The sequence below is a fragment of the Aureobasidium pullulans genome (genome assembly GCF_000721785.1).
Source record: "Aureobasidium pullulans EXF-150 unplaced genomic scaffold scaffold_3, whole genome shotgun sequence".
In the NCBI taxonomy this organism is placed as follows: Eukaryota; Fungi; Ascomycota; class Dothideomycetes; order Dothideales; family Saccotheciaceae; genus Aureobasidium; species Aureobasidium pullulans.
Window position 1 is genome coordinate 1,642,760 of NW_021941023.1, and position 25,240 is coordinate 1,667,999.

At 50.8% G+C, this 25,240-nt stretch overlaps 10 protein-coding genes across 10 annotated transcripts; 5 read left to right on the forward strand and 5 right to left on the reverse strand.

The window, feature by feature from the left end:
- Positions 1–295: 295 nt before the first annotated feature.
- On the reverse strand, positions 296–1,284 carry M438DRAFT_291155 (protein get1). The gene is made up of 3 exons (XM_029901737.1): positions 1,135–1,284; positions 897–1,083; positions 296–834 (listed from the first exon to the last, which is right to left on the reverse strand). The coding sequence occupies exons 1-3, from the start codon at positions 1,219–1,221 to the stop codon at positions 455–457; spliced, it is 654 nt and encodes a 217-aa protein (XP_029764228.1). The 5' UTR covers positions 1,222–1,284; the 3' UTR covers positions 296–454.
- A 182-nt stretch (positions 1,285–1,466) lies between these two features.
- On the reverse strand, positions 1,467–2,946 carry M438DRAFT_343146 (uncharacterized protein). The gene has a single exon (XM_029904914.1). The coding sequence runs from the start codon at positions 2,644–2,646 to the stop codon at positions 1,549–1,551; it is 1,098 nt and encodes a 365-aa protein (XP_029764229.1). The 5' UTR covers positions 2,647–2,946; the 3' UTR covers positions 1,467–1,548.
- A 690-nt stretch (positions 2,947–3,636) lies between these two features.
- Positions 3,637–4,330, forward strand: M438DRAFT_332500 (uncharacterized protein; the record flags this gene model as incomplete). Its single annotated transcript, XM_029903511.1, has 2 exons — positions 3,637–4,218; positions 4,280–4,330. The coding sequence occupies 2 exons, from the start codon at positions 3,637–3,639 to the stop codon at positions 4,328–4,330; spliced, it is 633 nt and encodes a 210-aa protein (XP_029764230.1).
- A 157-nt stretch (positions 4,331–4,487) lies between these two features.
- M438DRAFT_137385 (alpha/beta-hydrolase) lies at positions 4,488–6,344 on the reverse strand. Its single transcript, XM_029898870.1, has 2 exons — positions 6,324–6,344; positions 4,488–6,268 (listed from the first exon to the last, which is right to left on the reverse strand). Exon 2 carries the CDS (start codon positions 6,162–6,164, stop codon positions 4,725–4,727), a length of 1,440 nt encoding a protein of 479 aa, XP_029764231.1. The 5' UTR covers positions 6,165–6,268; positions 6,324–6,344; the 3' UTR covers positions 4,488–4,724.
- Positions 6,345–6,868: 524 nt separating this feature from the next.
- On the forward strand, positions 6,869–8,990 carry M438DRAFT_343149 (alpha/beta-hydrolase). Its single transcript, XM_029904915.1, has 8 exons — positions 6,869–7,210; positions 7,259–7,486; positions 7,542–7,653; positions 7,707–7,790; positions 7,849–7,863; positions 7,924–8,142; positions 8,237–8,511; positions 8,718–8,990. The coding sequence occupies exons 1-8, from the start codon at positions 7,121–7,123 to the stop codon at positions 8,931–8,933; spliced, it is 1,239 nt and encodes a 412-aa protein (XP_029764232.1). The 5' UTR covers positions 6,869–7,120; the 3' UTR covers positions 8,934–8,990.
- A 1,218-nt stretch (positions 8,991–10,208) lies between these two features.
- M438DRAFT_343150 (cytochrome P450) lies at positions 10,209–12,443 on the forward strand. The gene is made up of 4 exons (XM_029904916.1): positions 10,209–10,474; positions 10,526–11,080; positions 11,134–11,483; positions 11,535–12,443. Exons 1-4 carry the CDS (start codon positions 10,403–10,405, stop codon positions 12,094–12,096), a joined length of 1,539 nt encoding a protein of 512 aa, XP_029764233.1. The 5' UTR covers positions 10,209–10,402; the 3' UTR covers positions 12,097–12,443.
- Positions 12,444–12,764: 321 nt separating this feature from the next.
- On the forward strand, positions 12,765–16,078 carry M438DRAFT_267736 (cytochrome P450; the record flags this gene model as incomplete). Its single annotated transcript, XM_029900208.1, has 3 exons — positions 12,765–12,873; positions 12,929–13,086; positions 13,136–16,078. 3 exons carry the CDS (start codon positions 12,765–12,767, stop codon positions 16,076–16,078), a joined length of 3,210 nt encoding a protein of 1,069 aa, XP_029764234.1.
- Positions 15,826–17,295, reverse strand: M438DRAFT_343152 (FMN-linked oxidoreductase). Its single transcript, XM_029904917.1, has one exon. The coding sequence runs from the start codon at positions 17,172–17,174 to the stop codon at positions 16,188–16,190; it is 987 nt and encodes a 328-aa protein (XP_029764235.1). The 5' UTR covers positions 17,175–17,295; the 3' UTR covers positions 15,826–16,187.
- A 954-nt stretch (positions 17,296–18,249) lies between these two features.
- Positions 18,250–19,753, forward strand: M438DRAFT_313189 (uncharacterized protein). The gene is made up of 2 exons (XM_029902547.1): positions 18,250–19,413; positions 19,476–19,753. Exons 1-2 carry the CDS (start codon positions 18,687–18,689, stop codon positions 19,685–19,687), a joined length of 939 nt encoding a protein of 312 aa, XP_029764236.1. The 5' UTR covers positions 18,250–18,686; the 3' UTR covers positions 19,688–19,753.
- On the reverse strand, positions 19,675–25,210 carry M438DRAFT_343154 (uncharacterized protein). Its single transcript, XM_029904918.1, has one exon. The coding sequence runs from the start codon at positions 24,912–24,914 to the stop codon at positions 20,103–20,105; it is 4,812 nt and encodes a 1,603-aa protein (XP_029764237.1). The 5' UTR covers positions 24,915–25,210; the 3' UTR covers positions 19,675–20,102.
- Between the last annotated feature and the right edge of the window lie 30 nt (positions 25,211–25,240).

Genomic DNA, 25,240 nt, shown 5'->3' on the forward strand with positions numbered 1-25,240 from the left:
TAAGCCGTCGCCAGCTTCGAGACTTTCTTTTCTCGTCTCCTCGTGAACGCTTCCGACCTTTCCTCAAACAAGAAATTCCTCTTCTTTCTTTTGCAATGACAGCATGACTTGCGTCCACGATTGACCATGTCTGAAGACATTGACGCCGATATGCGCTGCTTCACACATGTTCTGTCCGTACACAAGACACATATCATCTTGCAAAACTCTTCACATAGACGAAAACATAGATGTACCTGGCGGATTCGAAGACTCGGCGACCACTACCTTTCCCAAGGTCACGAGTTCAAAATCGACGCCTAGATTGAGCCCAACGATCTGCCAAGATCATCTCACTCGTGTTGCAGTTTCTGAGCTCTGCTTTGAAGATCTTGCGTCAAAATGTTGAGAGACATATCATGTACAAAAATCCTCTTGGGTATCACTACGGCTTATGTGTGCTCTCTGCCTGAATTTACAATTCCTTCTCGCCATCTGCCGACGTGGTTGTTGCTCCATCGTTCTTAAATGCCTGGGGCTCCTGCTCTTGCTTGCCAGCCTTCATGTCGGGGCGTTTTGTAGCCAGCACATAGGTAGCAACGATTGCTTCGCTCGATAGGGAAATAACGCTGGCGCACGCGATGCCCCAAAGCTGAATGCTGATACTGCCCTTGGGTGCTCTGGGGAATGCGAGAAGCCATTCGACGTAGCCAGGAACCCAGCCCTGCGGCAGCCAGAAAAGTGCTTGACGCGAGAACCAGAACTGTAGCAGGTAGCGCATACCGTTTGTACCCAACCAGCGAAGAACATTGGCCGTCTTGTCGAACTTGGCTTTGGTGTCTTGAACCGAGGTTGCTGTGTCGCATCTATCAGAATGCCATTTTTACACATCAACGCGTAGTCCGGGTTCCACATACTGCTCTTCTCGTACTCGGCGACAGCTTTGTCGTGCGTTCTACGCAGTTTGGCCCATCTGGCAAACTCGTCTTGTGCACTGACAGCGTTCATCTCACGCTTCAGGCGGACCACCTCCTTCTTCAGTCGTGCCGAGTTTTGCGCATCTTTTGCCGTTGGTGTAGGGAGCTTGTTGTAGAGGACCCAGAGCTGTAATTCATCAGCACTTGTAGACTCAAAAATGGCCTGTCATGTTCGAACCAGCTCGTTGAGAGTCGCTGCTCCAAGAGTGTTGATGAGGTGGATGGCGAGGTTCAGCAAAAAGACCGCTAGCAAGAGAGACATCATGACGGGCGATGTATGGCGCTGGAACAGCTACTTTGTCCTTGCTACTTGTTCGCGACGCAAAGTGGTGCAAGATTGGGACAATGACGTGGAGCTTGTCGATGCAACAAAGTTGCTGCCAAGGCGGGTTGCATGGCATCTAATCTGATCTGATGTTCTTTTGCGCCCCCCCTACTCGAACATATCACAGCAATCATTAGAGACAAACGAGCAAAGTCACTTGAGCTGATATTTGGCCTTATGAATTTGTTGTGTTCTGAGCGGAAAATGTGATATACCGACCCAAGTCTTTCGACTCCTATGAATGCTCATCAATCACCTTCGTAGACTCTATGTCGACATCAAACTGAGGTGGGATTCATGGTCGCTCACTCTCCTGAGACCATTGTTTGAGCCATCAGACATGTCAAAGGTGCTGTCAGCTCCATCACCCTGGAATCGCACCCTTCCTCTACCTCTGTTGCCAGCTGGAGAGATTCGTACGAGTTCCAGACCCTGCACAGGTCCAGGATCAGTTGTGACGGATTCTGATTCCTGAATGTCTTTCTCTGCTTTCCTGCGGCGCTCAGCACGAGACTTACGCCAGCGCAGACCGATGTGTTTACCCCATAGTTTCAAGGCCATACCCAAGCCCGCTACTGCAGTGACCGCGAGACCGCCCACAAGCAGCCACATCATTCGTGAGAAACTTTTGCCCTCTTTCAGGCTGCACCATTCTCGACAGCTGAATTCGTCGTGACAGACCAGTTTTGGTCTAGAAGTTGGCTTGGAAGACACCAATTCGGTCATACCTATCTCCTTGAGATGTGATTCGACGCTCTTCAGCATCGAAGTGTCGTAGGTCGACTTGGTCTTTGTCTTCTTGCCCTTGGACGTCGTCGTCGGCCAGGGCGTCGTGGTGGAAGCAGGATTGGCAACAGTTCCCCAATGAGGTCCAGTCATGGTGGCGTAATCTGTTCTCTCGGTGGCGAACAGGAACACACCATTGGAGTCAAGGGCAGTGACCGCCTTGACCTCGGGAGACATCCAGGCCCGAAGGAACCCCCACATGCACATGTCTTGTCTGCATTGCTTCTTCTCTGCTCTTGTCTCGTTTCTTTCACAAGTCGCATCAGTCGGCAAGGAGGACCAGTCCTTGGTGGGCGAGCTTTTGATTGATGTTGATGTCGAAGTTATGGCATACTTCCACGATTCAGCAAGGGTACGGGCCGGTAAATGCTGTCGTGCTTGCCGACCAGGCGTTGGGCAATATGGAAAGCCTCCAAGGACTCTGGGTTCCCTACTGACGACTTGCACGGATTTCGGACATTTTGACTTGTGGGAGTTGCAAACAGTAGGCGGGCCTTGTGTTGCAGCTGCAAGTAGACAGCTTTCGACGACTTGGACCGGGGGGTAGAAAACTGAAGTGGTCTCGAAGACTTTGTACATGTCGTGGACGACGGTAGAGATCTGGGTGACATTGTCTCTATAGATGGGGAAGCATACGCACTCGTTCCTTCGCTGGGGGTGGAAGTTGTATAGATCGCAGGTGACGGCTTCTGAAAGACGGTTCTTGTGGGTTGTGGAGTCGATATGGAGCGCGGATGAGCGGGCGATACAGTCCTTTCTTGTGCCGATATTCGGATTGACTTGCAGGAACCACTCCTATAGGTTGCGATGGAATTCAACGCGACGGGGATACGGAACGTAGGGTGGCCACACAACAGCTTCTCCGTGTCAATGGTATTCCGGTTCATCTAGCGGTGCGGACTCACTGGCGCATTGAGATGTAGAGGAAGGGTCATGGTCCTTGCACCATGTGGCTATGTGGCTCTCCGACCATGCTGTGTAGTCGTTGCCCGTAGAGCTGAAGAATTGGCAGGCGGTCTGCGAGTAAACAATCTGAAAGTATGTGAAGAACAACGATATGAGATACAACATGATGGATTCAATAGCTGATGCTCGCTTTGCTGATGTATGCTTGTTGGGAATGTTCAACAGAGGATTGCACCAAAGGTTTATCTCGTTTTTTTCCGATTTTGATACTTGCAGTCATTTAGAAAGAGCCATCAGTCTGGGTACCTGCCTTTTGTAGCTGATTTTCGCTTTCACAGTGTCAACCGACGAGTCAACGATCATCACAGTGCTATACTCATGAAAAGCGTCTTCGCACAGCTTCCACCTGAGTTTCTATAGTCTTGTCTCTCGACAGTTTTTTGTAAAATACACTTGTCTGCCGAAAGTGCTGTGCAAGGTGATACCAAGCTCATGGAAAGATTGAGCTGTGTAGCGCATGGGCCATGTTCAGAGCATCGACCTGCCAACAGCCGAGAACAAAACAGACTTGACCGCCCGAGGTTGATCAGTTCTATGCACCTTGGACAAAAGACATACTACTTGGACCAGGAGAGACTATCTTTGAAGAAGTCGTTGTTCATCATGTCGCCTCAATCTCACGTTTGGTCACTGGTTACCGTCTTACTGGTCTTGGTGTCGTTGACCAACGCATCACTCTTCTCGCCGTTTCTGTCCGTGCTCGACTGGTCGCAGCAGACGGCCTCTAACGAAACACTCCACGAAGTCGCCAAACGGGCTGTTGACCCAACGTCGTGTCCAACTGGCTACAAGAACTGTGCGAACATCGGGGCCCCAGGTCTTTGCTGCGCCAACTCAGCCATCTGTGCTCCTGATCAGGCTGGCCATGTCGCTTGCTGCCCGAGCGGCGCTGCCTGTACTGGCTCCATCTCGTCCATCATCACTGGCGGTGTGATTGTTTCTGGAGGCTCTGCTGTCACAACCACCACGCCCGCTTCTCAGCCTCTGACTGCATCGCCATCCTCTTCTCAGACAACCGCAATCTCTGGGGGTGGTCTCATCATTGCAAGTGGACACAGCACCACCGCTACATCTCCTGTAACTACTACTGTCGCATCGGGTGCTACTACAGATGGCGGCTTCGTCCTCGTTGGAAGCAGTACTGCCGCTACCTTGGGAAGCAGCGCTGTGAGAAACATCCACACTGTACGTCTCAACCTTCCATCCTGCCTGTTCTGATGACTCTTGTACTCACCCCTTCGTGTAGCCCCTCGTTGCCCGCCTCATCATTGGGCTTCTGGAGTTGCTGCCTCTCTAAACACGATACCCACGAGTACATAATAAGCTTGACGACATCACGAACACCCCGAATGTTGAGACGAACCACGATTGCAGCACAGCATGATTACATAGCATAGCTTTTGATCATGACCACATGGGAAAGGCGATTAGCTTTACGGCACTTCAAAGAGAATCCGCTTTCGTAATTTGCAACAAACACATATACATACACACACCAAGGGTCTGGCTCATCAAGAGAAAGGAGAAATGATAGGTAGATAGCGAGATATATACAGACAGAAAGGAGAGTCATTAGCTTTCATCATCGCAAGCTGCTCTACAGCGCGGTTTTATCGGTCATGACATATGTACAAGTTTTCGCGACCAAATATATTTACAAAAGATAGGTGTCGTTAATAGGGTTGGTTGATTTAGTAAGTGGCGTAGGCCTTGATGGCTGGCTCCACGGTGACCTTGGGTGTGTAGAGGACGAGAGCTAGCGCCGCGACTACGATGGAATTCTCAGTGATGAGTAGGTCGCCAACGTTGAGACCGTCGGCAAGGTACTGGTTGCACAGCCTGTTGACGTCGATGCGAGAAGTCTTTCCGGCACCGCCATTAACAAGGGCGTCCTTGACGAGTCCGAAGGCGATAGGGTTGTAAAGAACACCTTCGTGGGTGTAGAAGGAACCGCCAGCAAGACCGGGGCAGATACCCTGAAGGTAGTTATTGGTCACACCCACCTTGCGGGCGTCGTTGAGGAAAGCCGAAGCACCAGTGCCTTGTTGAGGCTCGACGATCTCGTCGAAGAGTCCACTGTAGACAGTTGTGGTAGGCACGTATGCAGAGTCGCCGTTGTTGAGTCTCATCTTGTCGATAAAGTTGCTGGTACCCTTGTACTGCTGCTGCAGGACGGACGGGTCACAGGGAAGACCATCGGGACAGATCAAGTTTGCGTTGACGGTGCCAGCATAGTCGGGACTGATGGCAATGTGATTTCTGGTGTTCTTCACGGTCGAAGTAAAGTACTTGAAAGCCCACTGGAGGTCGATGTTGCCTTGGGACCAGCCGATGATGGACACCGGCTTGCCAGTGATGCTGGCAATGTAGTTGATGGCGTAAGCAGCATACTCTGCGTTAACCTGGGCATCGTTCAAGAGGTATCCAGGAATGTTGAGCCAGACAGGATCGGCGTAGCTTGAGCCAGTCAAGAGCTTGATGTAGTTGCCGATATATGTGAAGTAGCCGGTTGCACCTGTTCCGGGCATGAGAATTACAGGCTGAACAGCTCCCATCTTGAAGGCAGGAGGAATATAGATGGCAGAACGAAGCGAAGACTCGGTAACACTGTACTTGGGGTCGTTGCCCTTTTTAGGATAGATTGTGTCCTTGGGCTTCTGAATGTTGACGTTGCTCATACTGTTCTGTCCAGAGGCCAAGCCATCGACGAAGCCCAGAAGATCTGTGACTGAGTTTGCAGTCAGACCCTCAGCAGCGATTGCAGCAACAAACTCGAACAGGTTGGCCGAAGGCTTTGCGGCGTGAATGCTCGAGAGCTGAGAAATAGCCGATGCAGCGTTGGTCTGAGTCTTGGTCGCTGTGACTTGTGCCAAAGCCGATGAGATGGTGCTCCATGCTTGGTTTCCAGCAAGTTGGCCAGCTCCCACTTTGGAGAGAGCGCTGTTGATATCTCCTACAGCGTCGCCCAAAACACCGTTGACAGCTCCTGTAAGGTCGCCGATCAGATCACGGTCGTCGAGAGAAGGGGCTGCGGTGACTGTAGGTGAAGGTACAGGTTCAACAGGTGCTGGGACGGCAAGAGCAGAACCAGTAAGCGAAAGAAGAGCGAGAGCAATTGAAATGGCCTGCATCTTGAGAGAGTGGTCTAACCGTAGACCAAGAGGGGCAGGAAATGGTAGCAATAGTAAAAGCGATGCAAAGACCACCACGAGGAAACATGGCTATCTTTATGTACCTATCATTGTGAGTTCCTATGGTTCGCAATCAGCACTCTTTTGCTGTGCACCTACGCAATTTCTCGATTCCCTGATGATCCTGACACCGTGCTGTGGTTCGGATCGTCATACCAGCTGAAGAGAGTCGCCGAGAGCGGCAAAGATGGGTTCAAGAGCCGTCTATCACTGAGCCGCTTATTCGGTTCCCCATGAAGAAAGACGTCACTGGGTTGTCCTGCCACGGACGACACTGACTTTGTGTGTATGGCACAGTTGCGTGAAGACGTGCCGTTCCAAGGAGCAGACGACAGGGCTGTCATAAAGGAATGCTTCATCATGAACGGGATTGACGCTCGCACGCTGGAATTTGATGCTGATCGACGCTGATCGATTTGTGCCTTGCCCGTTTCGGGGCAAATCCCATGTCAACTCATGTAAATCTTTGGAGATGATCTGACAAATGTTCCGGCAAACCGGTGACGATGTCCAAGCATGAGGTTAAACTTCGGTACATCCAGCTAGAATGACGCTTTCGATCGATGAACATTGACACCTTTTCCATATGGGCCGAATGCATTATTGAGGCTCTACATCGCAAGGCATTGATTCATGTCGGGAAGCAGTTGCATCTCGAAACAGGCCACGGCAGGCCCCTATGACTCTACGAGCCAAGCGCGTGTTGTTCAGGAGAGGCGATGGGAGTGATGAAAGAGGTGACGGGTGAGGCGCAGAAAGGCGGCTCAAATCGGTAAGCTTATCCTCCCTCGAACTCATCCCCCGCTCGGCAGGTGACGACGTGCGACAACGTTGAGGCTTGTGAGTACATACGGACTCCAACTGCGGTTGCTGTCCTACATATTCATCGTGACACCATGGCCCCTATTCCTTATCAAATTGCTGTTCCTGAATCCCGTCTCGAAGACCTCCGGAAGAGACTTGATCTCGCTACCTTCCCGGACGAGGTAAGCATTACGTGGCTATAGTCTTCAGACCTATACTCATCGTCGCAGCTTGAAGACGCGGAGTGGGCTTATGGAAGCCCTCTGGCTGATGTCAAGAGGCTGACGTCGTACTGGCGGAACACATTTGACTGGAGAAAGGCAGAGGCCAAATTGAACGAGCTTCCTAACTTCAAGGCAAATGTGACCATCGATGGCTTTGGTGAAACCGAATTGCACTTTTTGCATCAGCCAAGTCCCGCACAAGATGCTGTTCCGTTGCTCTTCGTTCATGGCTGGGTAGGTTTATGGATGGTCGCTCTTTATCTCTTCATGACTGATACCGTGATGGCAGCCTGGCAGCTATATCGAGGTGACCAAGATGCTATCATCATTGGCAGGAGATGCCAATGGTGTCAAATTCCATGTTGTCGCGCCCTCTCTACCAAACTATGCTTGGAGTGCAGGTAAGCAATTGATACGGGTCTTATGCATTGTGACCTTGCTCAGTCCCGACTAGGAATCAAGAAGAAAGGGTTTGGTCTTGGTCAATACGCTGAAGCATGCCACCGCTTGATGCAGCTTCTTGGATACAAGAGATATGGTAAGAAGATCTTGTTCTCTGGCGGGTTTGAGATCATGCTAATCGGGCCTTGGTACAGTGACACAAGGTGGAGGTAAGACATGAGATTGTCATCATCCGGCTACCATTCAAAACTAACGCTGTGATTCGTCAGACTGGGGCATGTACATCACTCGCAGTATTGGTCTACTTTACCCAGAGTCTTGCTTGGCTTCTCACATTAACATGGTTCGAGCGTTCCCTCCAGAGTGGTCAGAGAGCCCTTTGCTGGCACTTCAGCATGCGGTGACCCCTTACACTGAAGATGAACAAAAGGGTCGGGAAAGAAGTGACTGGTTCGCCAATGAGGGAAGCGGCTACAGGACAATTCAGAGTAAGTGAAAACGACTCTGTCTAGCACTGGCATCATGTCTAGTTTATTCGAGCTGCCATCCGGAAGACAAGGACTGACTGTAGCTTCGCGATAGGCACCAAACCTCAAACCGTTGGTTATGGACTCACTGACAGTCCTGTTGCACTGCTTTCTTGGATATACGAAAAACTCCATGACTGGACTGATCGCTATCCATGGTCAGACGACGAGATTTTAACCTGGATATCGATCTACTGGTTCTCGCAAGCTGGTCCTGCGGCTTCTCTGAGGATTTATTACGAAGCCACACATACTTCGGCTGAAGCAACTCGCGACCGTGTTCAGCATTGGATTGGTGGAGTTAAGCTTGGACTGTGCTATGCACCAAAGGTACGTCTTTCATTCCCAGTCTTGACTCTCCAAGCGTGATTGAATATATCTTGATGGCTCTGTCTACTTCGTATTTCTCCTTTGTGTGACCTTCTTCCGAAGGCTCACTGGGCTTAGCCTATTCTATACTCGCCCGGCCGATTGGGTTCCCGGCTCTATCTACCGGGTCCATGCTCCATACACGAGGCTGACGATCCTCTCCACAGGAGCTCACCATTGTGCCCCGAACCTGGGGAAGAACTCTCGGACCAGTCGTTTTCGAAAGCGAGAAGAGATGTGGTGGGCATTTCTTAGCCTATGAGCAGCCTGAAGAGGTCGTTTCCGACCTTCGAGCCATGTTTGGTACCTCGGGTGCATGTCAGGATATCATAAGTCTTAAGAGCCGGAAGGCAGCTCCTCAAGGCTCCTTGCCGTTTTGCTAGTGATGTCTTGTCCCTTACGATAATAACTTGAAATCAGACAAGTCCTTTGATTGTCCTACATGTATCCTCTTCTTTACTTATGGCCGTCGAAGATGGCTGGAAGACGTGCGCAATATTCGCCAGACAACTATAGACGATGAACCTCGGCCATGCTGAATTTGACTACGGACTATGGGCCGTTGAGTTGCTGTATGCATGCAGCCTCATATCGGTAGGATATCTTGAAGATCTGTGAATTACGGCCGAATCCATGAGTACAATCAGAAGCGCGTGGAGCAGGCACGGTCCAGATAGGTGACGGCTTCGGCAGACCAACCCCCCGGATTGTTCTTGCGTTGCAGCGTTTCTGCGAGTACACACTTTCTCTTCCACTCGCTCCTTCGCCATGATCAAAGTGATGTTTCTATCGAAGCATACGTTGGCACAGTTGTCTTAACCAAAATTGGTCGTTTGCAGGATGTGCAATCGGAGTGAAGGACCACCTCCTCTTCGCGCAGAATGCGCGGCGTTCTCTGCGATAAAGATGGAGACTGCCACGATTCATGGATGTAGCCTCAAGCGTGTGAGCGTTGCCCGGATGTCCAAGGCCCGTTCCTTGTTTAAAAACAAAGTTGCCCAAGACTTGGGCGTGGCAGACTTCCGATGAGCGTTGAGTCGCTGCTCCTCGTAAAATTCGAACGTTTCTGTCAGTTGAAGCGTGGCCTGCGTGCTGATCAAAAGCCGCTCGAGTACATAAAATCGGTTTTCGTAAAACCATCAGCCAAATCATTCAGATTTGAGTAGGCCGAGACTGAGAAGATAATCTTGGCGCCTTGGAATTCCGGAATGGCTGAGCCTTAAGTCTGCGAGAGTAAATTCATACGCACGTATCGCCATAAAGGCCTGTCCAATACTTCAACTACTCCTACAGGAGAACCACTCTTCGAGCCGCTCTTTGCGCGAAGATGTCGCAAACTTATGGAGGATATGCAATCGAGTCACGTAACTTGGTGTCAAATGGGTCCACTCAACGTAAGCGTCTGAGTCTGATATCTTTTAAGGGATGTTGCTCGGTCGGAAATTCGAGTCGAGTTGCGGATCGTCGTCTTTGTTTGTGAAGATCAAAAGACTATTCCTTGCTTGGCACATCAATGTTCGTTACGCTTAGCAAACTCCGCACATTTGCCCTGGTTATCGTTAGCACCATCCTCACTTCGACAAGCGTCTTGAGAACACGCCGTGAAACCTGCAGTAGTTCGTTCATGACTCTTTCAACGTTCCACTGTCCTGGGAGGGCAGGAGATAGGTTTTGATTGGCAAGAAGAGACGCAATCGCGGATGGGAACAAGCCTCACAGGGCATGATGTTTGCTCGAACTCTCTCAAGATATTGGCGTAGCATATTTAGACTGTCCTCGCTCCCAGATAGATCCGCGATGTAGATCCTCTGCACTCCCTCAATCCGTTACTCCGCTACGTACGTGTCGAGCTATGGACGTCGAACGACTCTCCTTACATACGCCGGACCTCGTCTGGAGAATGCTCACCTTTACTATCTTCTCGGTACCGAGCCACCTCTACAACTCATGCTGCATGCATGCTGACAACATCTAGTATCTCGCCTACCAAGTTGCGACGACGATATACGATGTCTGGTTCGGACCCCTGTCCAAATTCCCAGGACCAAAACTATGGGCCGCAAGCAATCTACCACTTGTGTGCATGTTGTGGAGAGGACAAGATACTCAAGCAAAACATCGCCTTCACACGCAGTACGGTCCAGTCGTGCGTGTTTCGCCAACAGAGATAAGCTATATCGACGCAGATACATATGCAAATGGCTTGTCAGGTAAAAACGCTTGGAAGGAGATTTACGGCCACCGGTTGTCCGGCAAGAGGAGCTTTGCAAAAGACCGTCGTCTTTATGCCATTCCTGTTAACGGAACTACCTCGATCCTAAGCTCAGACGATGCCAGTCATTCCCGACAACGACGAGTCCTATCACACGCATTTTCTGACAAGGCGCTGAAAGAAGAAGAGCCTCTCTTCAAAAGATGGGCAAGCTTGCTTGTAGACAAGTTGGATGCATTAAGCTTTACTGACGCTCCTATCGATCTGGTTGCATACTACAACTTCACCACGTTTGACATCATGGGAGAGCTCACCTTTGTTCGTGTCCATATTGTACTCTCTTGTGAGAGACATGCTAACCGTGCCTCTAGGCCGAGTCTCTACACATGCTTGAGGGTTCCGAGTACTCGCCATGGGTTGCCACCATCTTTGCGTCAATCAAGTCGATGACAAGACTTCGTGCAGTCAGGCTAATACCTGGCATGACGACTCTGCTAAACATATTCCTGACCAATGCAATCCGCAAGAAGCAGGTCAGCCACTTCAAATATTCGGCTGATCGAGTGGACCGCCGTCTGGAAACAACGCCTTCCAAGCCGGACTTGTGGAGTTTTGTTTTGAAAAAAGCTGGGCAAGAGGGAGGCATGTCATTAAGTGAGATGCATAGCAACTCCGCAATGTTTATGATAGCAGGGACCGAGACGACGGCGACATTGCTAAGGTACGTGCTCTAGTAGAAAAAGGTCTAGTACTTTGCTGACAAAAATTGTAGCGGATTGACATACCATCTCCTCCGAAACCCAGCCACGACCGAGAGGCTTACTCGGGAGCTGCGTTCTGCTTTTATAACCGACAAAGATATCACGATCGAGGCGTTGCAACAGCTACCATACTTGTCAGCTTGTATCGAGGAAGGCATGAGACTGTACCCCCCAGTGCCGACTGGATTGCCACGACAGACTCCAAAAGGTGGTGCCAGAATTTGTGGAGAATATATTCCCGAAGACATCACTGTCTCTGTGAGCCAATGGGCGACATATCACTCCGAGGCCAACTTCTATGATGCAGAGAGTTTCATACCAGAAAGATGGTTGGAGCAGGATTCACGCTTCGAGAACGACAACCATGCCGCATTTCAGCCTTTCTCAACGGGACCTCGCAATTGTATCGGCCGCAATCTTGCATATCACGAATGTCGTCTGTTATTGACGGAAGTTTTCTGGAATTTCGACCTGGAGTTGATGCCAGAAAGCAGTAAATGGACCAACCAAAAAGTCTTCTCTTTTTGGGACAAGTCGCCCTTGTGGGTCAAGCTGAGACGAGTGGTCCGGTGATGATACCTATGTCAGCATGAATAATATATAGCTAGCTGCATGGATGAGTCTGCCTGAAGAGGGGGCAGGCGTTAATGTACTCAAGTACGCATGATCTAATGATAACTTCCGAAACAATTGACCACTCGTGCGTTGAGATCTGTCGCATTCGGCCATCACCCGCAACTCAGGTCTAGAGTCATTCGGCCTGTAGAAATGTACGATCTCAGTGGAGGCCGCCGATGACTTCTTGAGAATCGTGTGTTTCTACAGCTACACGCATGACAAGGGAGAGGAAGGGAAATGCACGATCGTCTCTCGTATTTTGTTGCATATCAATCGGCGAAGCGGACCTCTAATTTCGCCTCTTGCAACGACACCAAGAATGCATCGCCCCCTGAGAGATGGAGTAAGAAAGGTAGGCCTTGCGAGACCTATTTGGTTTCTCGATTGTCTGACTGTTGTTCTCGCAAGGATTGCCCGAAGAAGCGCAAAGTACGTGTGATTTGGCAAAGCCGAGGTAAGCTTGGATCACACGGAAGCTCGCGCGTCGGCTGACCATAGGCCGTGTCGGCAGCCAAGCTTGAGAGCTCCGACGCCTGGTTAACAGATGTCAGAAGGAATTAATACTGATATAAGAGACGTCAGGCAGGTACTGGGACCAATTTGTTCCATCACTACCTATCAAAATGTCTACACCTATTCCTGGTCCAGCTGGCTGGCCTTTTCTTGGAAATGTCAACGACATCGATCCTGAGGTTCCTATCAAGTCGTTGATGGACATTGCGGACAAATATGGTGATTACCTATGCTCGAAGCTTCAAGTAATGACAGCAGAACTGATAACATTCAGGCTCTATTTACAGCCTCTCAATACTTGGAAAGCGTCGAGTAATCGTCTCTTCGGTTGAGTTGATGAATGAAATCTGCGACGAGAAGAGATTCGGCAAGGTCGTCACTGCCGCTCTGGGAGAAGTCAGAAATCTTACTGGAGATGGCCTTTTCACAGCAGTATGTCCATGGTTTTGATGTGACACATTCAGATCTGATGGCATCACAGCACAATGGCGAACACAATTGGGAGGTTGCTCATCGTGTCCTGGTCCCCGCTTTTGGACCGCTTAACATTCGATCCATGTTCGACGACATGAAGGACATAGCATCGCAACTGGTCATGAAATGGGCCCGCCACGGAAATGATTACAAAATTCACGTCACAGACGACTTTACACGACTGACCTTGGACACCCTCGCCCTTTGCTCCATGGACTATCGATTCAATTCATTCTACGCAGAGCAAATGCACCCTTTCGTGGATGCCATGGTAAACGTTTTGTCAGAGTCAGGTGCACGTATCAGAAGACCTGGCTTCTTGGCTGCCCTTTACCGTAAGGAAGAATATCAGTACTGGAAAGACATCAAGTACATGCGAGAGTTGAGTCTCGAGCTGGTGCAAAACCGCAAAAAACATCCTGGGCAACGAAAGGACCTACTTCATGCTATGATCCACGGCAAGGACCCGAGAAATGGTGACTCTCTAAGCGACGACAGCATCATCGACAACCTAGTCACCAGTCTCATAGCGGGCCATGAAACTACGTCTGGTCTTCTATCCTTCCTTTTCTATTACCTGCTGAAAAATCCATCCGCCTACAAAAAAGCTCAAGAAGAGGTCGACCAAGTGATCGGAGACGCAAGCATCAAAGTTGAGCACCTGAGCAAGCTTCCCTACATCAACGCAGTCCTGCGTGAGACATTACGACTACAGCCTACTGCTCCCGCCTTCTCAATTCAGCCCAACAACGAAGTCGACACTATTGGTGGAGAATACACCGTATTCAAGGGAGAGCCCATCATTGCACTCCTACCAAAGATTCACCGTGACCCGGCTGTCTACGGAGAAGATGCCAACGAGTTCAAGCCTGAGAGAATGCTCGACGAAAACTTCAACAAACTTCCCCCCAATGCTTGGAAGCCCTTCGGCAATGGCTCTCGCGCCTGTATCGGCCGTCCCTTCGCATGGCAAGAGGCTCAACTGGTGGTTGCGATGCTGCTTCAATACTTTGACTTCACTCTGGACGACGCAAAGTATGACCTGCAGATCAAATCGACCTTGACCATTAAGCCCAACCACCTTTACATGCACGCTCAACTTCGTCACGGCAGAACCCCCACTCAACTCGAGCAAATTCTCTCTTCGAATGGAGCACCTGTCGCAACGCAGCAATCTAGACCGCATGGTGAGGCGGCCAGAGAGAGCGCTGGTGCTGGTGATAGTAAGGGGCGACCCCTGACAATTCTATACGGATCTAATACCGGTACCTGCCAAGCCTTTGCTCAAGGACTTGCAGCTGATGCTCCATCTCATGGTTTCAAGGTCACCAAAATCGATACCCTTGACTCTGCTAAGGATAACCTACCAACAGACCAGCCAATTGCAATAGTCACATGCTCATACGAAGGTGAACCGGCAGACAATGCTGCTCATTTCTATCACTGGCTCGAATCACTTGAAGGAAATTCGTCTGCAAAGGTCCAGTATGCCGTCTTTGGAGCTGGCCACAGCGACTGGAAGAACACCTTCCACAAGATCCCAACAGCGATCGACAACATTCTTCTTGCGCGTGGCGGAGATCGCATCTGCGAGAGAGGCTCAGCCAATGCAGCGAACGGTGACATGTTCAGCGAGTTCGAGAAGTGGGAAGATGAAGTCTTCTGGCCTGCAATGTCGAAGAAGTACGGAGGCGATGGTGGTGCGACCGACTCAGCTGCCACTCAAAGCCTCACAGTTGAGGTCTCGAGTGTTCGATCCTCCCACCTCCGTGCCGACGTATACGAGGCTAGAGTTGTTGATGCAAAGCTTCTTTCCAAGCCTGGTGCCTCGGAGAAAAGACACATAGAAGTCGAGCTACCGGCTTCGGCAACCTACAGCAGCGGAGACTACCTGCATGTACTACCTGTCAACCCAGCCGAGAGCGTGCAGCGTGTCATGCGCAGGTTCAACCTCGCCTGGGACAGTGTCTTGACCATCAAGGCTGCCGTAGGCACGATTTTGCCTACCAATGTTCCGATCTCTGCCAACGACTTGTTTGGTGCCTATGTTGAGCTTGGCCAGCCCGCAACCAAGAGAAATGTAACGCTGCTTTTGGATGCCTGCACAGATGACGAGACCAAGAAGGAGCTCGTTCGACTTTCTGGTGATGCCTTCAGCACGGAAATTAGCGAAAAGAGAGTTTCGCTATTAGACCTACTCAACCGCTTCCCTTCGGTACAACTACCTCTGGGTGCTTTCATAAGCAGTCTGCCTCCCATGCGCACCAGATCTTACTCAATCTCCTCATCAAGCCTTGTCAGCCCTCACCGCGTTACTCTCACCTACGCTGTATTACACCAGTCACACATGAGCGGTATGGGCGAGTATGTCGGTGTAGCTAGTAACTACCTCTCCAAGCTCGCCACGGGAGACAAGTTGCACGTCGCCGTGCGCCCCTCAAACCAGGCTTTCCATCTGCCCACCGACTACGAAAACACACCCGTCATCATGATCTGCGCCGGCACGGGCCTCGCACCCTTCCGTGGTTTCGTACAGGAAAGAGCCGCTCAGGTCGAAGCTGGGCGCAAGCTCGCACCTGCTCTTCTCGTTATCGGCTGCAGAAGCCCCGACGAGGATGAGCTCTACCGTGAGGACTTTGACAAGTGGGAAGCTACAGGTGCCGTCAAGATTCTTCGTGCTTACAGCAGAAAATCAGACGCCAGCGGAGGATCAAAGTATGCACAGGACGCCTTGTGGGAGCACCGTAAGGAAGCTCTCGAGCTTTGGGATGCCGGCAGCAGAGTTTACGTCTGTGGTAGCCGTGGCCTTGAGCGCAGTGTACAGCAAGTTTGCCAGAAGATTTACATGGAAAAGGCGAAGGATCTTGGCAAGGACAAGACTGAGAAGGAAGCTGAGGAGTGGTTCGAGGGCATCCGCAACGTCAGATTCGCGACCGATGTCTTCACCTAAGCTACCTGTGAATTATTACATAACCTGATGGCGTACATTGCATAGAGGATCAAAAGGATTGGGCATATTATTATCATTAGCGAAATTGCATACTGTCGTTTACCCATGTTCACAACTTGGAGGTCTTTGGGCCTTGCAGTATCTTGGCGAATACTGGTAGCCCTTCTCTGCCTAGAGCTGTGCCTACAGCCACGACCTTTGCACCTACTGCTCGCATGCGTGCGAAACCAGCCGCATCGCTAACGCCGCCGACACCAATGATGTCGATGTCATGCAGTCCTGCATGTTCATTAAGCATTTGGCGCAGTGTCGCGACATTTCCGAGAGCAAGTGGGTGCAAAGGCTCGCCTGCAAGTCCACCAATACCCGTACCTGCTGCTGATGGAAGCAATGGTTGATACTGACGAGCTCCCTCGTTTCCAAGCACAAGGCAAGATCCCAGTGTGTTCGTGGCAGTAAGAAAGTCGATTTGCGTCTCAGCCCCACGCAACGTATCTATCAGCGTCTTGAATTGACCGGCGTAGGTATACGGGGGTGTCTTCAGGCCTAGTGGCACTGTGCGTGGTATGTCCTTCAATGCATCCAAATACTCTTTCAGCGCGTCACGGGAATATGCTGGTGGTGGCTTGTTTGCGATGTTCGGACAGCTGAGGTTGACCTCCACTGCGAGCGGTATGTGTAAACGGGCAGCAAGGGCAGCGACTCGGGTGTAGCATTCTGCGACATGTTGCGGCGAGCCCGTAACTGATACGACGAAAGGCTTGGGTTTTTCATTCGGCGATGCAGTGACTATTTGCTCGATCCAGGTGAGATAGGTGTCTAGCGGAGTGGGCGAATAGCCTAATGTGTTGAGACTGGCTGGGTACTCTTTCCCACTGATGGTGTAATCGGGTGCTGTCGTCGAGGTTTGCGATTGCGTAGAGAAGAAGGCATGTTGGTGTATCGAGTCATCGTGTGGGAAGCCGTGAAGTAGACTCGTCCTTGTCGTCACAGCACCCGTGTTGGGGCATAGGTAGAGGGCTTCGAGGTCCTCTCGTGTGCTGCACCACGGATTGGCGCTGTTGAGCAACGGCGGTTCAATCGACAGAAGCGGCATGTTGGTCGGTTTGGGAGGAACTCGCGATTAGCGGCGTGCGTCCTGGTCTTGTGTGTTACTCTCTTTGCTTGTGGTCAATGATTGTTGTTCGTTATTCACATGATGCTTGCTTCTCTGTTTGTCGAATTTTGGGTTCGATAGGCTCAAGATAGGCCAACAGCAAGCCACGCCGGCAGCAGCATGTTCGAGGATTCCAAACTGGCCCATCTGCTTCGGTCTCTACTCTCATACAGTCTTAAGGCGAGAATATCCCGACCAAGCAGGTCGTTGAAGAACTAGAGAATAGTCGAAAGTTCCGACAAGGTCATACCAGCAACAGTCATACACGTCATCAGTCGAGGCTTCGCACACTGGCAGACACCCACTTAGCTCAGAGAGCTGGCATCAATCCTCCCACGTCCTACATCCACATTCAACATGTTCAGCAGGACCACGAAGTAGGCGCTGCAGGCCACGATTTCCGGACAAGTCTGTGTCGCACACACAGAAGGCAGCGCAGCACCTCTGCTTCCGACATACCACATTATCGATTTTCAAACTCATGGCCAACATGTTCAGACCACTCTTTTCTCGTCTGCCCAAGCAACCCATTCTGTCCTCTATCGTACTCTTTCCTGTACCCAAAGCCGCGCAGCGCCCACTCAGCCAAAGCGCCGAACTGTTGTAAGTCGACTGACTGCGAGCCAACATGTTACTAACCGTTTGCTACCTCACCATCGGATTGTTGACTGCATCTCGAAGACTAGATTTCATGAAAACATGATAATTTACAATCAGTTGACTCACAACAGTTCGGCGCTTTGGCTGAGTGGTTATAGCGATAGACTAGAAATCTATTTCCTTCGGGAGCAAGAGTTCGAATCTCTTAGGCGTCGGTTTCTCTTTTGCTCTTGTGAGCAAAGCTCGAAATTCATTTTGGCCCTTGGGATGCGTATGAAATGAGACTGGAGAGATTGAGCAAAAGTATGCTCGAAGCTGTGATGATTTTGATTGTGTGAAGCCGAAACCTTGAATGGCAAAAGCCGAACGTCGACGCGATGACAACCACAACCACAACTTATTCCACACCGACGAAGCGTTTAAGCGAAGCTGGTTCTTTTCGGAAAGAGCACCAACTAACCAATGTCGCGTTTGATCATCCAAGAGTTGCGACTTCCCCATCTGTGCCGGATGCAAATCTGCTCATCATCCCTTGACACGGCAGAGTACAGTGTCGATCCTACCTCAAAAGGCTGCTGCAATGATCACTCTTACCCGTCATTGCGGACCGACACACCACGCATGCATTAGATCTGTCTACAAGACTCGAGTTTAAGGAGACAACCGCTCCAAGGAGATGCTGGACGCAGCAAGCTGAGTACGCTGATCAATAGGATACTGACATCACGCAACTGGTTTCAAGTCATGGAACACGTTTGGTCACTTGATTGTTTATTACTTGCTGTATATGATGGCTTGCCCCTACTCGTACAATCCCTCCAAAGTCGTGAGTCAAGGCGAAGGTGTTGAGAGATGATGGCTGCAGCACAGCATGCGTTTCGATCGCCTTCAACAGGAAGCCAACACATAGCCACTGGAAGATCAAACCCGTGGCTAGACACGGTACTATCAACAGAACCAACACCTCCAGAGCCAGTACCAAAGTCTAGGCGAGACAATCCGTACACGAAAACCGAATCACCAGTCACTCGACCTCCATCGCCCTCCACGTCAAAACGAAAACCATCGTGCTTCGCATCAGGACGAAAATCATCACACCAGCCATCAAGCAGTTCACCACCAAGAAAGGCCACCCCAAAACAGCCACCCGCCCAAACCTCACTCGATGAAGCCTTCAAAGCAGCCATCAAAGCAATAGTACCAGAACGTGAAGCTGCCACCCGGAAAGCTCGAAAAGCAGCAAAAGGCCGTACTCTCACTATACAATCACCTCACATTACTACATTGTCACCAATACCACATCAACCCCCACGACCGAAGATAGAGCCAGAGTTGCGGACAGCGGTTGACAAACTCACATTCAGTCGATTACGGACGGTGGTTTATAAAACACTGAACTCGTCGCCTCAAGCGAGGGCGATATTCGAGAAGGAGGTTTTAACAGTACAACCAATTGACTCGGGCGTCGATGAAGGCACGGTGGGAATGAACAAGAGACCGAGGCTCGAAATGTGTAGATTATGTAAGAGCGAGTTCGACGTCACGGAGAATGCAGAGAACAGTTGCGTACATCATAGTGGTAAGTGCTCTCAGAACCCGATTTGACCGGCGCTCGTCGTTGCTGATGTGCTTCAAATTCAGGGGAACTAGAGCCAGATGAGCGAGCATGGCAAGATCATGATTCAGTAGAGGATGGCCCGATAGATACAGCCGAGAATAAGGAGAACCATCCTGATTGCTTCAGGTGGGATTGCTGTTCCGGGGAGGGTGACGACGATGGTTGTGAAACCACCGCGCACGAAGCAGATGAAGCATTCAATCCCAAGAGGCCAAAGAGATATCGGGAGTTCTGATGACAAAAGTCAACATGTATTGGTCAAATATGTACCACGCTTTTTCAGAACAATCAAAGATACAATATGCTGGAGTGCTGTAAAGCAAAACAAAAACACGACCTGAAGAAGAGACGCCACCGCTAATACACTGCAATGGTAACAACACAACACCCTTGGTAGGTAGGGCAGTTGTGAACGCGCTCTGTGACCACGTTCTTTCTTGATCCAAAGAGAGGTCTTTCAGTCGTCCTTTCCTCTCCACCCATCCATCTTTCCTTCCTCATCCTGACCCCTTTCTGTTCCCGTACCTGATCCTTGCCTTCTCCGTAGCCTCCCATCAGATCCTTCCAATACCAGATCCACCGATCATCCGTCATCCGATTCGTTCGTGACCTAGATTGAGATTAAAGCGTGAAGTAAAATTTTACATTCCTCAATCTTTCAACTGACTCCTCAACCCAAGAACCTCACGCTTCAATCTCGCATTCTCCCTCCTCAACCTTCCAGCCTCGTCCTGCGACTCGCGGACTTTGTTCTTCAACTCATCAACACCTTGTCCGCTTCTCACAGCCTTGAGCACTCTGGCCAATTCGTCATTGAATCGTGCATACAGAGCTTCATTCTCAGCATTGGCTTCACGGTACAGCTCATCCAATTTTTTGGCTTTGGATTCGGACACGGCGAGGGAAGAAAGTGCGTCGGCGTGGATTTTGGCTACGCGTGCAGCTACGGCATCCACAGATGTCGGTAGAGAGATTTCGAGTGCTGAGAGGCGGGTGCGGATGTCGTGGCTGGGTGCTTGGGATTGAGCAGGAGAATCGTGGTTGCGGAGGACGCTGTTGTGACGATTCATGGTTATCTCTTCGCCTATGCGGCCGAGCTCGTCTTGAAGGGTTGAATGTGCGGTATCTAGGGCACGGTGCTCGTCTTGGAGACGTTCGCGTAACTTCTGGGGTGATTGCATGCGCAATTTTCTGGTAGGCGTGCCGCTGGGTGGTGGTGATTTTATCGTCACTTTACCTGGCGTGCCTGCTTGACCTGTCTTAATGCGCATCGCGTTGCCTGCTGTAGGGCGTTCTGACAGTCCTGCTCTTGCTGTTGTTGGAGTAGACGGTGTCTTTGGCCGGTCGACTTTGGACGATAGCAATGGTATATTTGAACTGCGTCGAAGTGTTGGATAGTTGCTGATGCTGCCATCATCGACTTGTTTAGAACCACGACGTGCGAGAACATTGTGTCCATCTTCAACCTGTTTCGAGCCTCGTCGAGCCAGCGGATAAAGGGCTTCATCGATGTGCTTCGAACCTCGTCTACCGATCGAGTAGGGGCTATTTGATACATCACCGACTTGCTTGCTGCCACGTCGCACAAGAGGACCAGGGCTAGCATCAAACTCTTCAGGTTGCTTGCTCAGACTCCTAGGTCTAGTTGAGGAAGGTGACGGGCTAGGTTGGTGTTGATTTAATGGCGAGTTTTCCTTGCGGAAAGCGGATGGTAATCGTGAACGGGGTCGATCGCTAATAGGCGATCCAAGAGTTGATCCAAGCATGGGAATGCCAGTAGCTCTGGTGAGTGTGGGTGAAGGTGACTTGGTTCTCTCTACTGGTTCCTTTGGTGAATCCTCGAAGGAGCGCATTGCTGACGGCGAGATGAATGGCGATTCGTTCAGAGTAAGCTCTAGAGATTTGAGGTCGGACAGCGAGCTACGCCGCTTCTTTCGGTGAGGTGCAGGGTTAGGCGGACTAAGTGTCTCTCCGATACTTCCAAGCGAAGGGCCGTTGTTGTGCCACATGGAGTCATGCGACATTGGTCGCTCCGGAGGTTGTGGCGATGGTTGCCTGCTTGGGCCCTCCTGTGAGAAAGGTCTGACGGGTAGACCACCGTGGCCGTCCGTAGTCTTCGCACGCTGCATTGTTCCTCTAGACAAGCTCGAGGGCTGATCAGGAAGTCTTGTGCTCTTACTCAAAGTTCGCCACACCGAAACTTTGTAGTCCTGTTCCGGTCTACTAGTACTGGAACCGAATCCGAACTTCTTTCGGAAGGACGAAGTGTTGGAGGTCAAAGAAGCAGTGTTTGTAGAACGTGAGCGACCGTGTCCTCCTAACGTAGGACGTGTCTCCCTAGGCTGCACCACTTCACCAAACAACGACTCGATATCCTCCACGAATCTATCGAGCAGTGACACGAAATCGTATGGATTACCATCATGCACCAATATCTCGACAAATGCTGCCGTCAAAATACCACGATCGCCGTCATTACCGGTACCATCCAATAGTTCGGCTAGTAGTTTTACAATCCCTCTCAATGCTCGTTGATTGGGAGGCGACATGTTATGGAAGCTGTCCTTGAAGTACCGTTCGAAATCGACGGGGAACAAGCTTTCGGCCTTGGTCTGAATGGTCTGGAACTGGGTTGCTGTCATCACCGCACCAACACCTTCCTTCCAAGCGACGTTGAGGAACTTCTCAAAAGCGGCAAAAAGAACATCAATGGATGATTGGGCTGCTACCACCATCATGTTTGGATCTTCAAGCAATGAGTTGTAAAGTTCGTTGACAGAGAGCTCGTTGGCACGCGATCTTCCTTGCACGACTTTGCCAACAATATTGCCTTTGCGAGCCAGGAGCGCTAGAAGGTAGGTATTGAGAGCATCTTCGAGTCTTTTGGTGGGACTCTGCACGATGTTGTTTCTCTCAGGTGTCACAGATAGCTGCAACGGCTGGTCGCGCGAAGACGGCCGGCTTCCGTCTCTACTGCCTGGAAGAAGTAACGGTGCATCTGAGAAAGCATTAGGTTGAGGGAGTTTCCTAGGAGTTGGAGTCTGACGGCCATGTGTAGACTGGGAGAGGAAGTTCGAGATCATCTTAACAGGGGATTTCGGACGATGGTGTTCCTGGCTCGAAGTCGGCTCCGGTGCGACTGATACTTCAGCCTCTTTCTTTTCAAACTCCAAATGCAAGTCATCCAAGACTTGTTGATTGCGGAGGACAAACGAGGAAGTGATGGCAGAATTCTTGGTCGAAAAGCGAGACGTCAACAGACCACTGAGCCGCCTTATGAGAATGGAGAGAAACTCCCCTTCATCGACTTTGTCGCGTGTTGCCATCGAGTAGGCGCTCTCGATTGAAATGCGCCATTGTCCTTTCTCTGTCTTCTCCAGCGACACGTTGGCCTCTAGCTCATTTTCGCCAACAACGGCGCGATGTTCATGCTTGCTGGGATCGATAATTATGCGGACACGTGCCGATTCGGATGGGTTCTCCTGGTGATGTCGTTGGCAACCTTCGAAAATGGCGTTGAAGAGATTGAGCTCTCCACCAGCAATCTGGGCGCTGCGAACCTCCCACTTGCCACTCTCTCGCTCCTCTTCAGTGAAGCGACCTTCGACCTGAGCCTTTGTCCACTCTTCTTGGAACTTCGAGGCCTTTCCAGAGTACGGTCCTTCGAGCAAGTAAACACGTTGTTCAGAAGCAATACCAGGATCCGGGCCAGGAGAAAGTGGCATGATGGTAATCGCGCGATTGTCAAGGTACTCTGTCACGGTTGTGTCTTTCAAACTGAAAGAGTCTACAAAGTGTAGAGATGGCGGAGTGATTGGGCGAGTCGAATCACGGCGGTCCTCGAGTAATGGCTTTCCGAGTTCTGATAATAACGCACGCGCGGACATGGCCATCTGAGATCGCTTCTCGACGAAGATAGTGCAGTCAGTAAATAAAAGGAGCACTCCTGAACTTCCACGACTGTGACCATCCTCGAAGGGCGGAAACATCTCAACAACATCCACGATTGTGATCAATCGACCCACTGACTCAATTTCTTCCGGCCAAGACTTGACGATTCGTTGCAAGCGTTCCCATATATTTGTTTCTTGAGCGCCAGGTGCATCTTGCGAGCAAATTTCCGAAACTATGTCTCGAGCTTTGAGCAGTAGTTTTAGTGCCGGATGCGCCACAGGAAGTTGCTTTGCGATACTGTCAATGTATAAGGTATAGCGAGGCAGACGCTGAACTGGCTCAATCAGTAGAGAATTTAGACGCTTCTCTCCAAATGACTGGATCTTGTCCAATATGCTTGCATCCCCGATACGCGCCAACCTTCTCATTAGACGTGGGAACCTTGAATGCGCTTGCATGTATGAAGGGTAGCACTCTGCGAATTTTGGGAACCATTCAATCAAACATTTAGCGAATTCTGTAAGGCCGATGGTGTCTTCTATAGGTTCATCTTGAGATGTCTCTTCGGTCGTGTCTGTTAGATCCACAATGGTTGAATCCTCAGTATCATCCAGAACTTGGCGAATGGCTTCGAGAAAGGCAGAGTTGAGCTCCAGCATCTTGTCGAGAAAGGGAGGAAACAGATCATTAATCGTGCGCTCCATGGGATTCGAGACGGGAATAGCATCGTTGTGGACGATTTGGCGCAAGTCGGAAGCAATGTCGGTAACGAGCAAAGTCAACTTATTGATGTAGTTGGACTCGGTGTCGACAAGCTCGCTCATCTCCTTCCTCGTGACCTCTCGCTGATCTCTGAGAAAGGCCTGACTACGGCCAATGGCAGTGGGCTTGGATGGAGCTCTGCGCAGCTTGGAGGTGGGCAGAAAGGCAGGCTCGCCCAACAACTTGATGAACGGAGCATAGTCTCCATATCGGCGTGCACACAGCTCTTCTTCGTCAACGTTCTCTTGCTCGGGCTCTTCATCTTCCAGCTTGACGGGCTCGATGGAACCAGGAGGCAAGACAACATCCAGATCTAGCCATGATACAGTTTGCTCACTGAGAGAGCGTTGTATGTCGTTGATAATCTCGTCAAGGTTATCGACCTTGTTCATGCGTGTGGCCAGAATAGCAACGTGGGCGTCGCTGAAGAGCGCAAAGGCAGAAGCGGCCTTCTTAGAGGGGCATGCTTGGGCGACCCAGGCATCTCTCGAGGGTCTAGGGACTTCTGCAAAGTACTTTGACAGCCCGAAAGCTAGTCCACGGCAGACCTCATCGCCCTGTTCTTCTCGCGGGAGAGAATTGACGGCAGCGTAGTAGGGAGCATTGGGCGAGATGCTGACGCGGGGATAGGATTCGAAGCCGGCAGGAGTAAAGACGTGGATCTGGATGCGCGAGGTGGCAGCAGAGATGGAGGGGGCAGGACCGTAAAAGACGAGGATGGGCGAATTGGAGAGAAGTGGGTCGGTGGTGTGGAAGAGAGTTAGCTCGCCGGTAAGGGCGGCTATGGCCGGAGTAACAACGACCATTGGGAGGATCTCAGACACTTGGTAGGGAGTCGCGGTATAAGCTCATGGCCGGTGGTGGAAAAAGTAAACAAAGCGGACGAGGACCAGCCTTCGAACCGGCGGAGGGGGAGAGCGAGCGAGATGGGCGCGGGTGCGGACAGCGACAGGAAACAAAAAACAACAAGACGGCGACGCGAGGGAGAAGGGTCGCAGGAGTTTGTTGTATACTAGTAGGGCTGGGTTCAGCAATTGACTGGTCACACCGTTTGTTGTTGCAACCGTCGGGGTCGGCTCTCTGATATTGATCTCTCGGCCCGCTCTGCCGACAAGCTATTCGAAGCTCGTTC

Coding starts and splice junctions, on each gene's coding strand:
- M438DRAFT_343152 (XM_029904917.1), bottom strand. CDS start 17,174: ATGCCGCTTCTGTCGATTGAACCGCCGTTGCTCAACAGCGCCAATCCG.
- M438DRAFT_313189 (XM_029902547.1), top strand. CDS start 18,687: ATGATGGCTGCAGCACAGCATGCGTTTCGATCGCCTTCAACAGGAAGC. Junction 19,414..19,475: donor CAGTTGCGTACATCATAGTG/GTAAGTGCTCTC, acceptor CTTCAAATTCAG/GGGAACTAGAGCCAGATGAG.
- M438DRAFT_343150 (XM_029904916.1), top strand. CDS start 10,403: ATGGACGTCGAACGACTCTCCTTACATACGCCGGACCTCGTCTGGAGA. Junction 11,081..11,133: donor TCATGGGAGAGCTCACCTTT/GTTCGTGTCCAT, acceptor CCGTGCCTCTAG/GCCGAGTCTCTACACATGCT. Junction 11,484..11,534: donor ACGACGGCGACATTGCTAAG/GTACGTGCTCTA, acceptor CAAAAATTGTAG/CGGATTGACATACCATCTCC.
- M438DRAFT_343149 (XM_029904915.1), top strand. CDS start 7,121: ATGGCCCCTATTCCTTATCAAATTGCTGTTCCTGAATCCCGTCTCGAA. Junction 7,211..7,258: donor TCGCTACCTTCCCGGACGAG/GTAAGCATTACG, acceptor TCATCGTCGCAG/CTTGAAGACGCGGAGTGGGC. Junction 8,143..8,236: donor CGGCTACAGGACAATTCAGA/GTAAGTGAAAAC, acceptor GCTTCGCGATAG/GCACCAAACCTCAAACCGTT.
- M438DRAFT_137385 (XM_029898870.1), bottom strand. CDS start 6,164: ATGCAGGCCATTTCAATTGCTCTCGCTCTTCTTTCGCTTACTGGTTCT.
- M438DRAFT_343146 (XM_029904914.1), bottom strand. CDS start 2,646: ATGTACAAAGTCTTCGAGACCACTTCAGTTTTCTACCCCCCGGTCCAA.
- M438DRAFT_291155 (XM_029901737.1), bottom strand. CDS start 1,221: ATGATGTCTCTCTTGCTAGCGGTCTTTTTGCTGAACCTCGCCATCCAC. Junction 1,084..1,134: donor CAGCGACTCTCAACGAGCTG/GTTCGAACATGA, acceptor GATGAATTACAG/CTCTGGGTCCTCTACAACAA. Junction 835..896: donor CGCCGAGTACGAGAAGAGCA/GTATGTGGAACC, acceptor GATGCGACACAG/CAACCTCGGTTCAAGACACC.
- M438DRAFT_343154 (XM_029904918.1), bottom strand. CDS start 24,914: ATGGTCGTTGTTACTCCGGCCATAGCCGCCCTTACCGGCGAGCTAACT.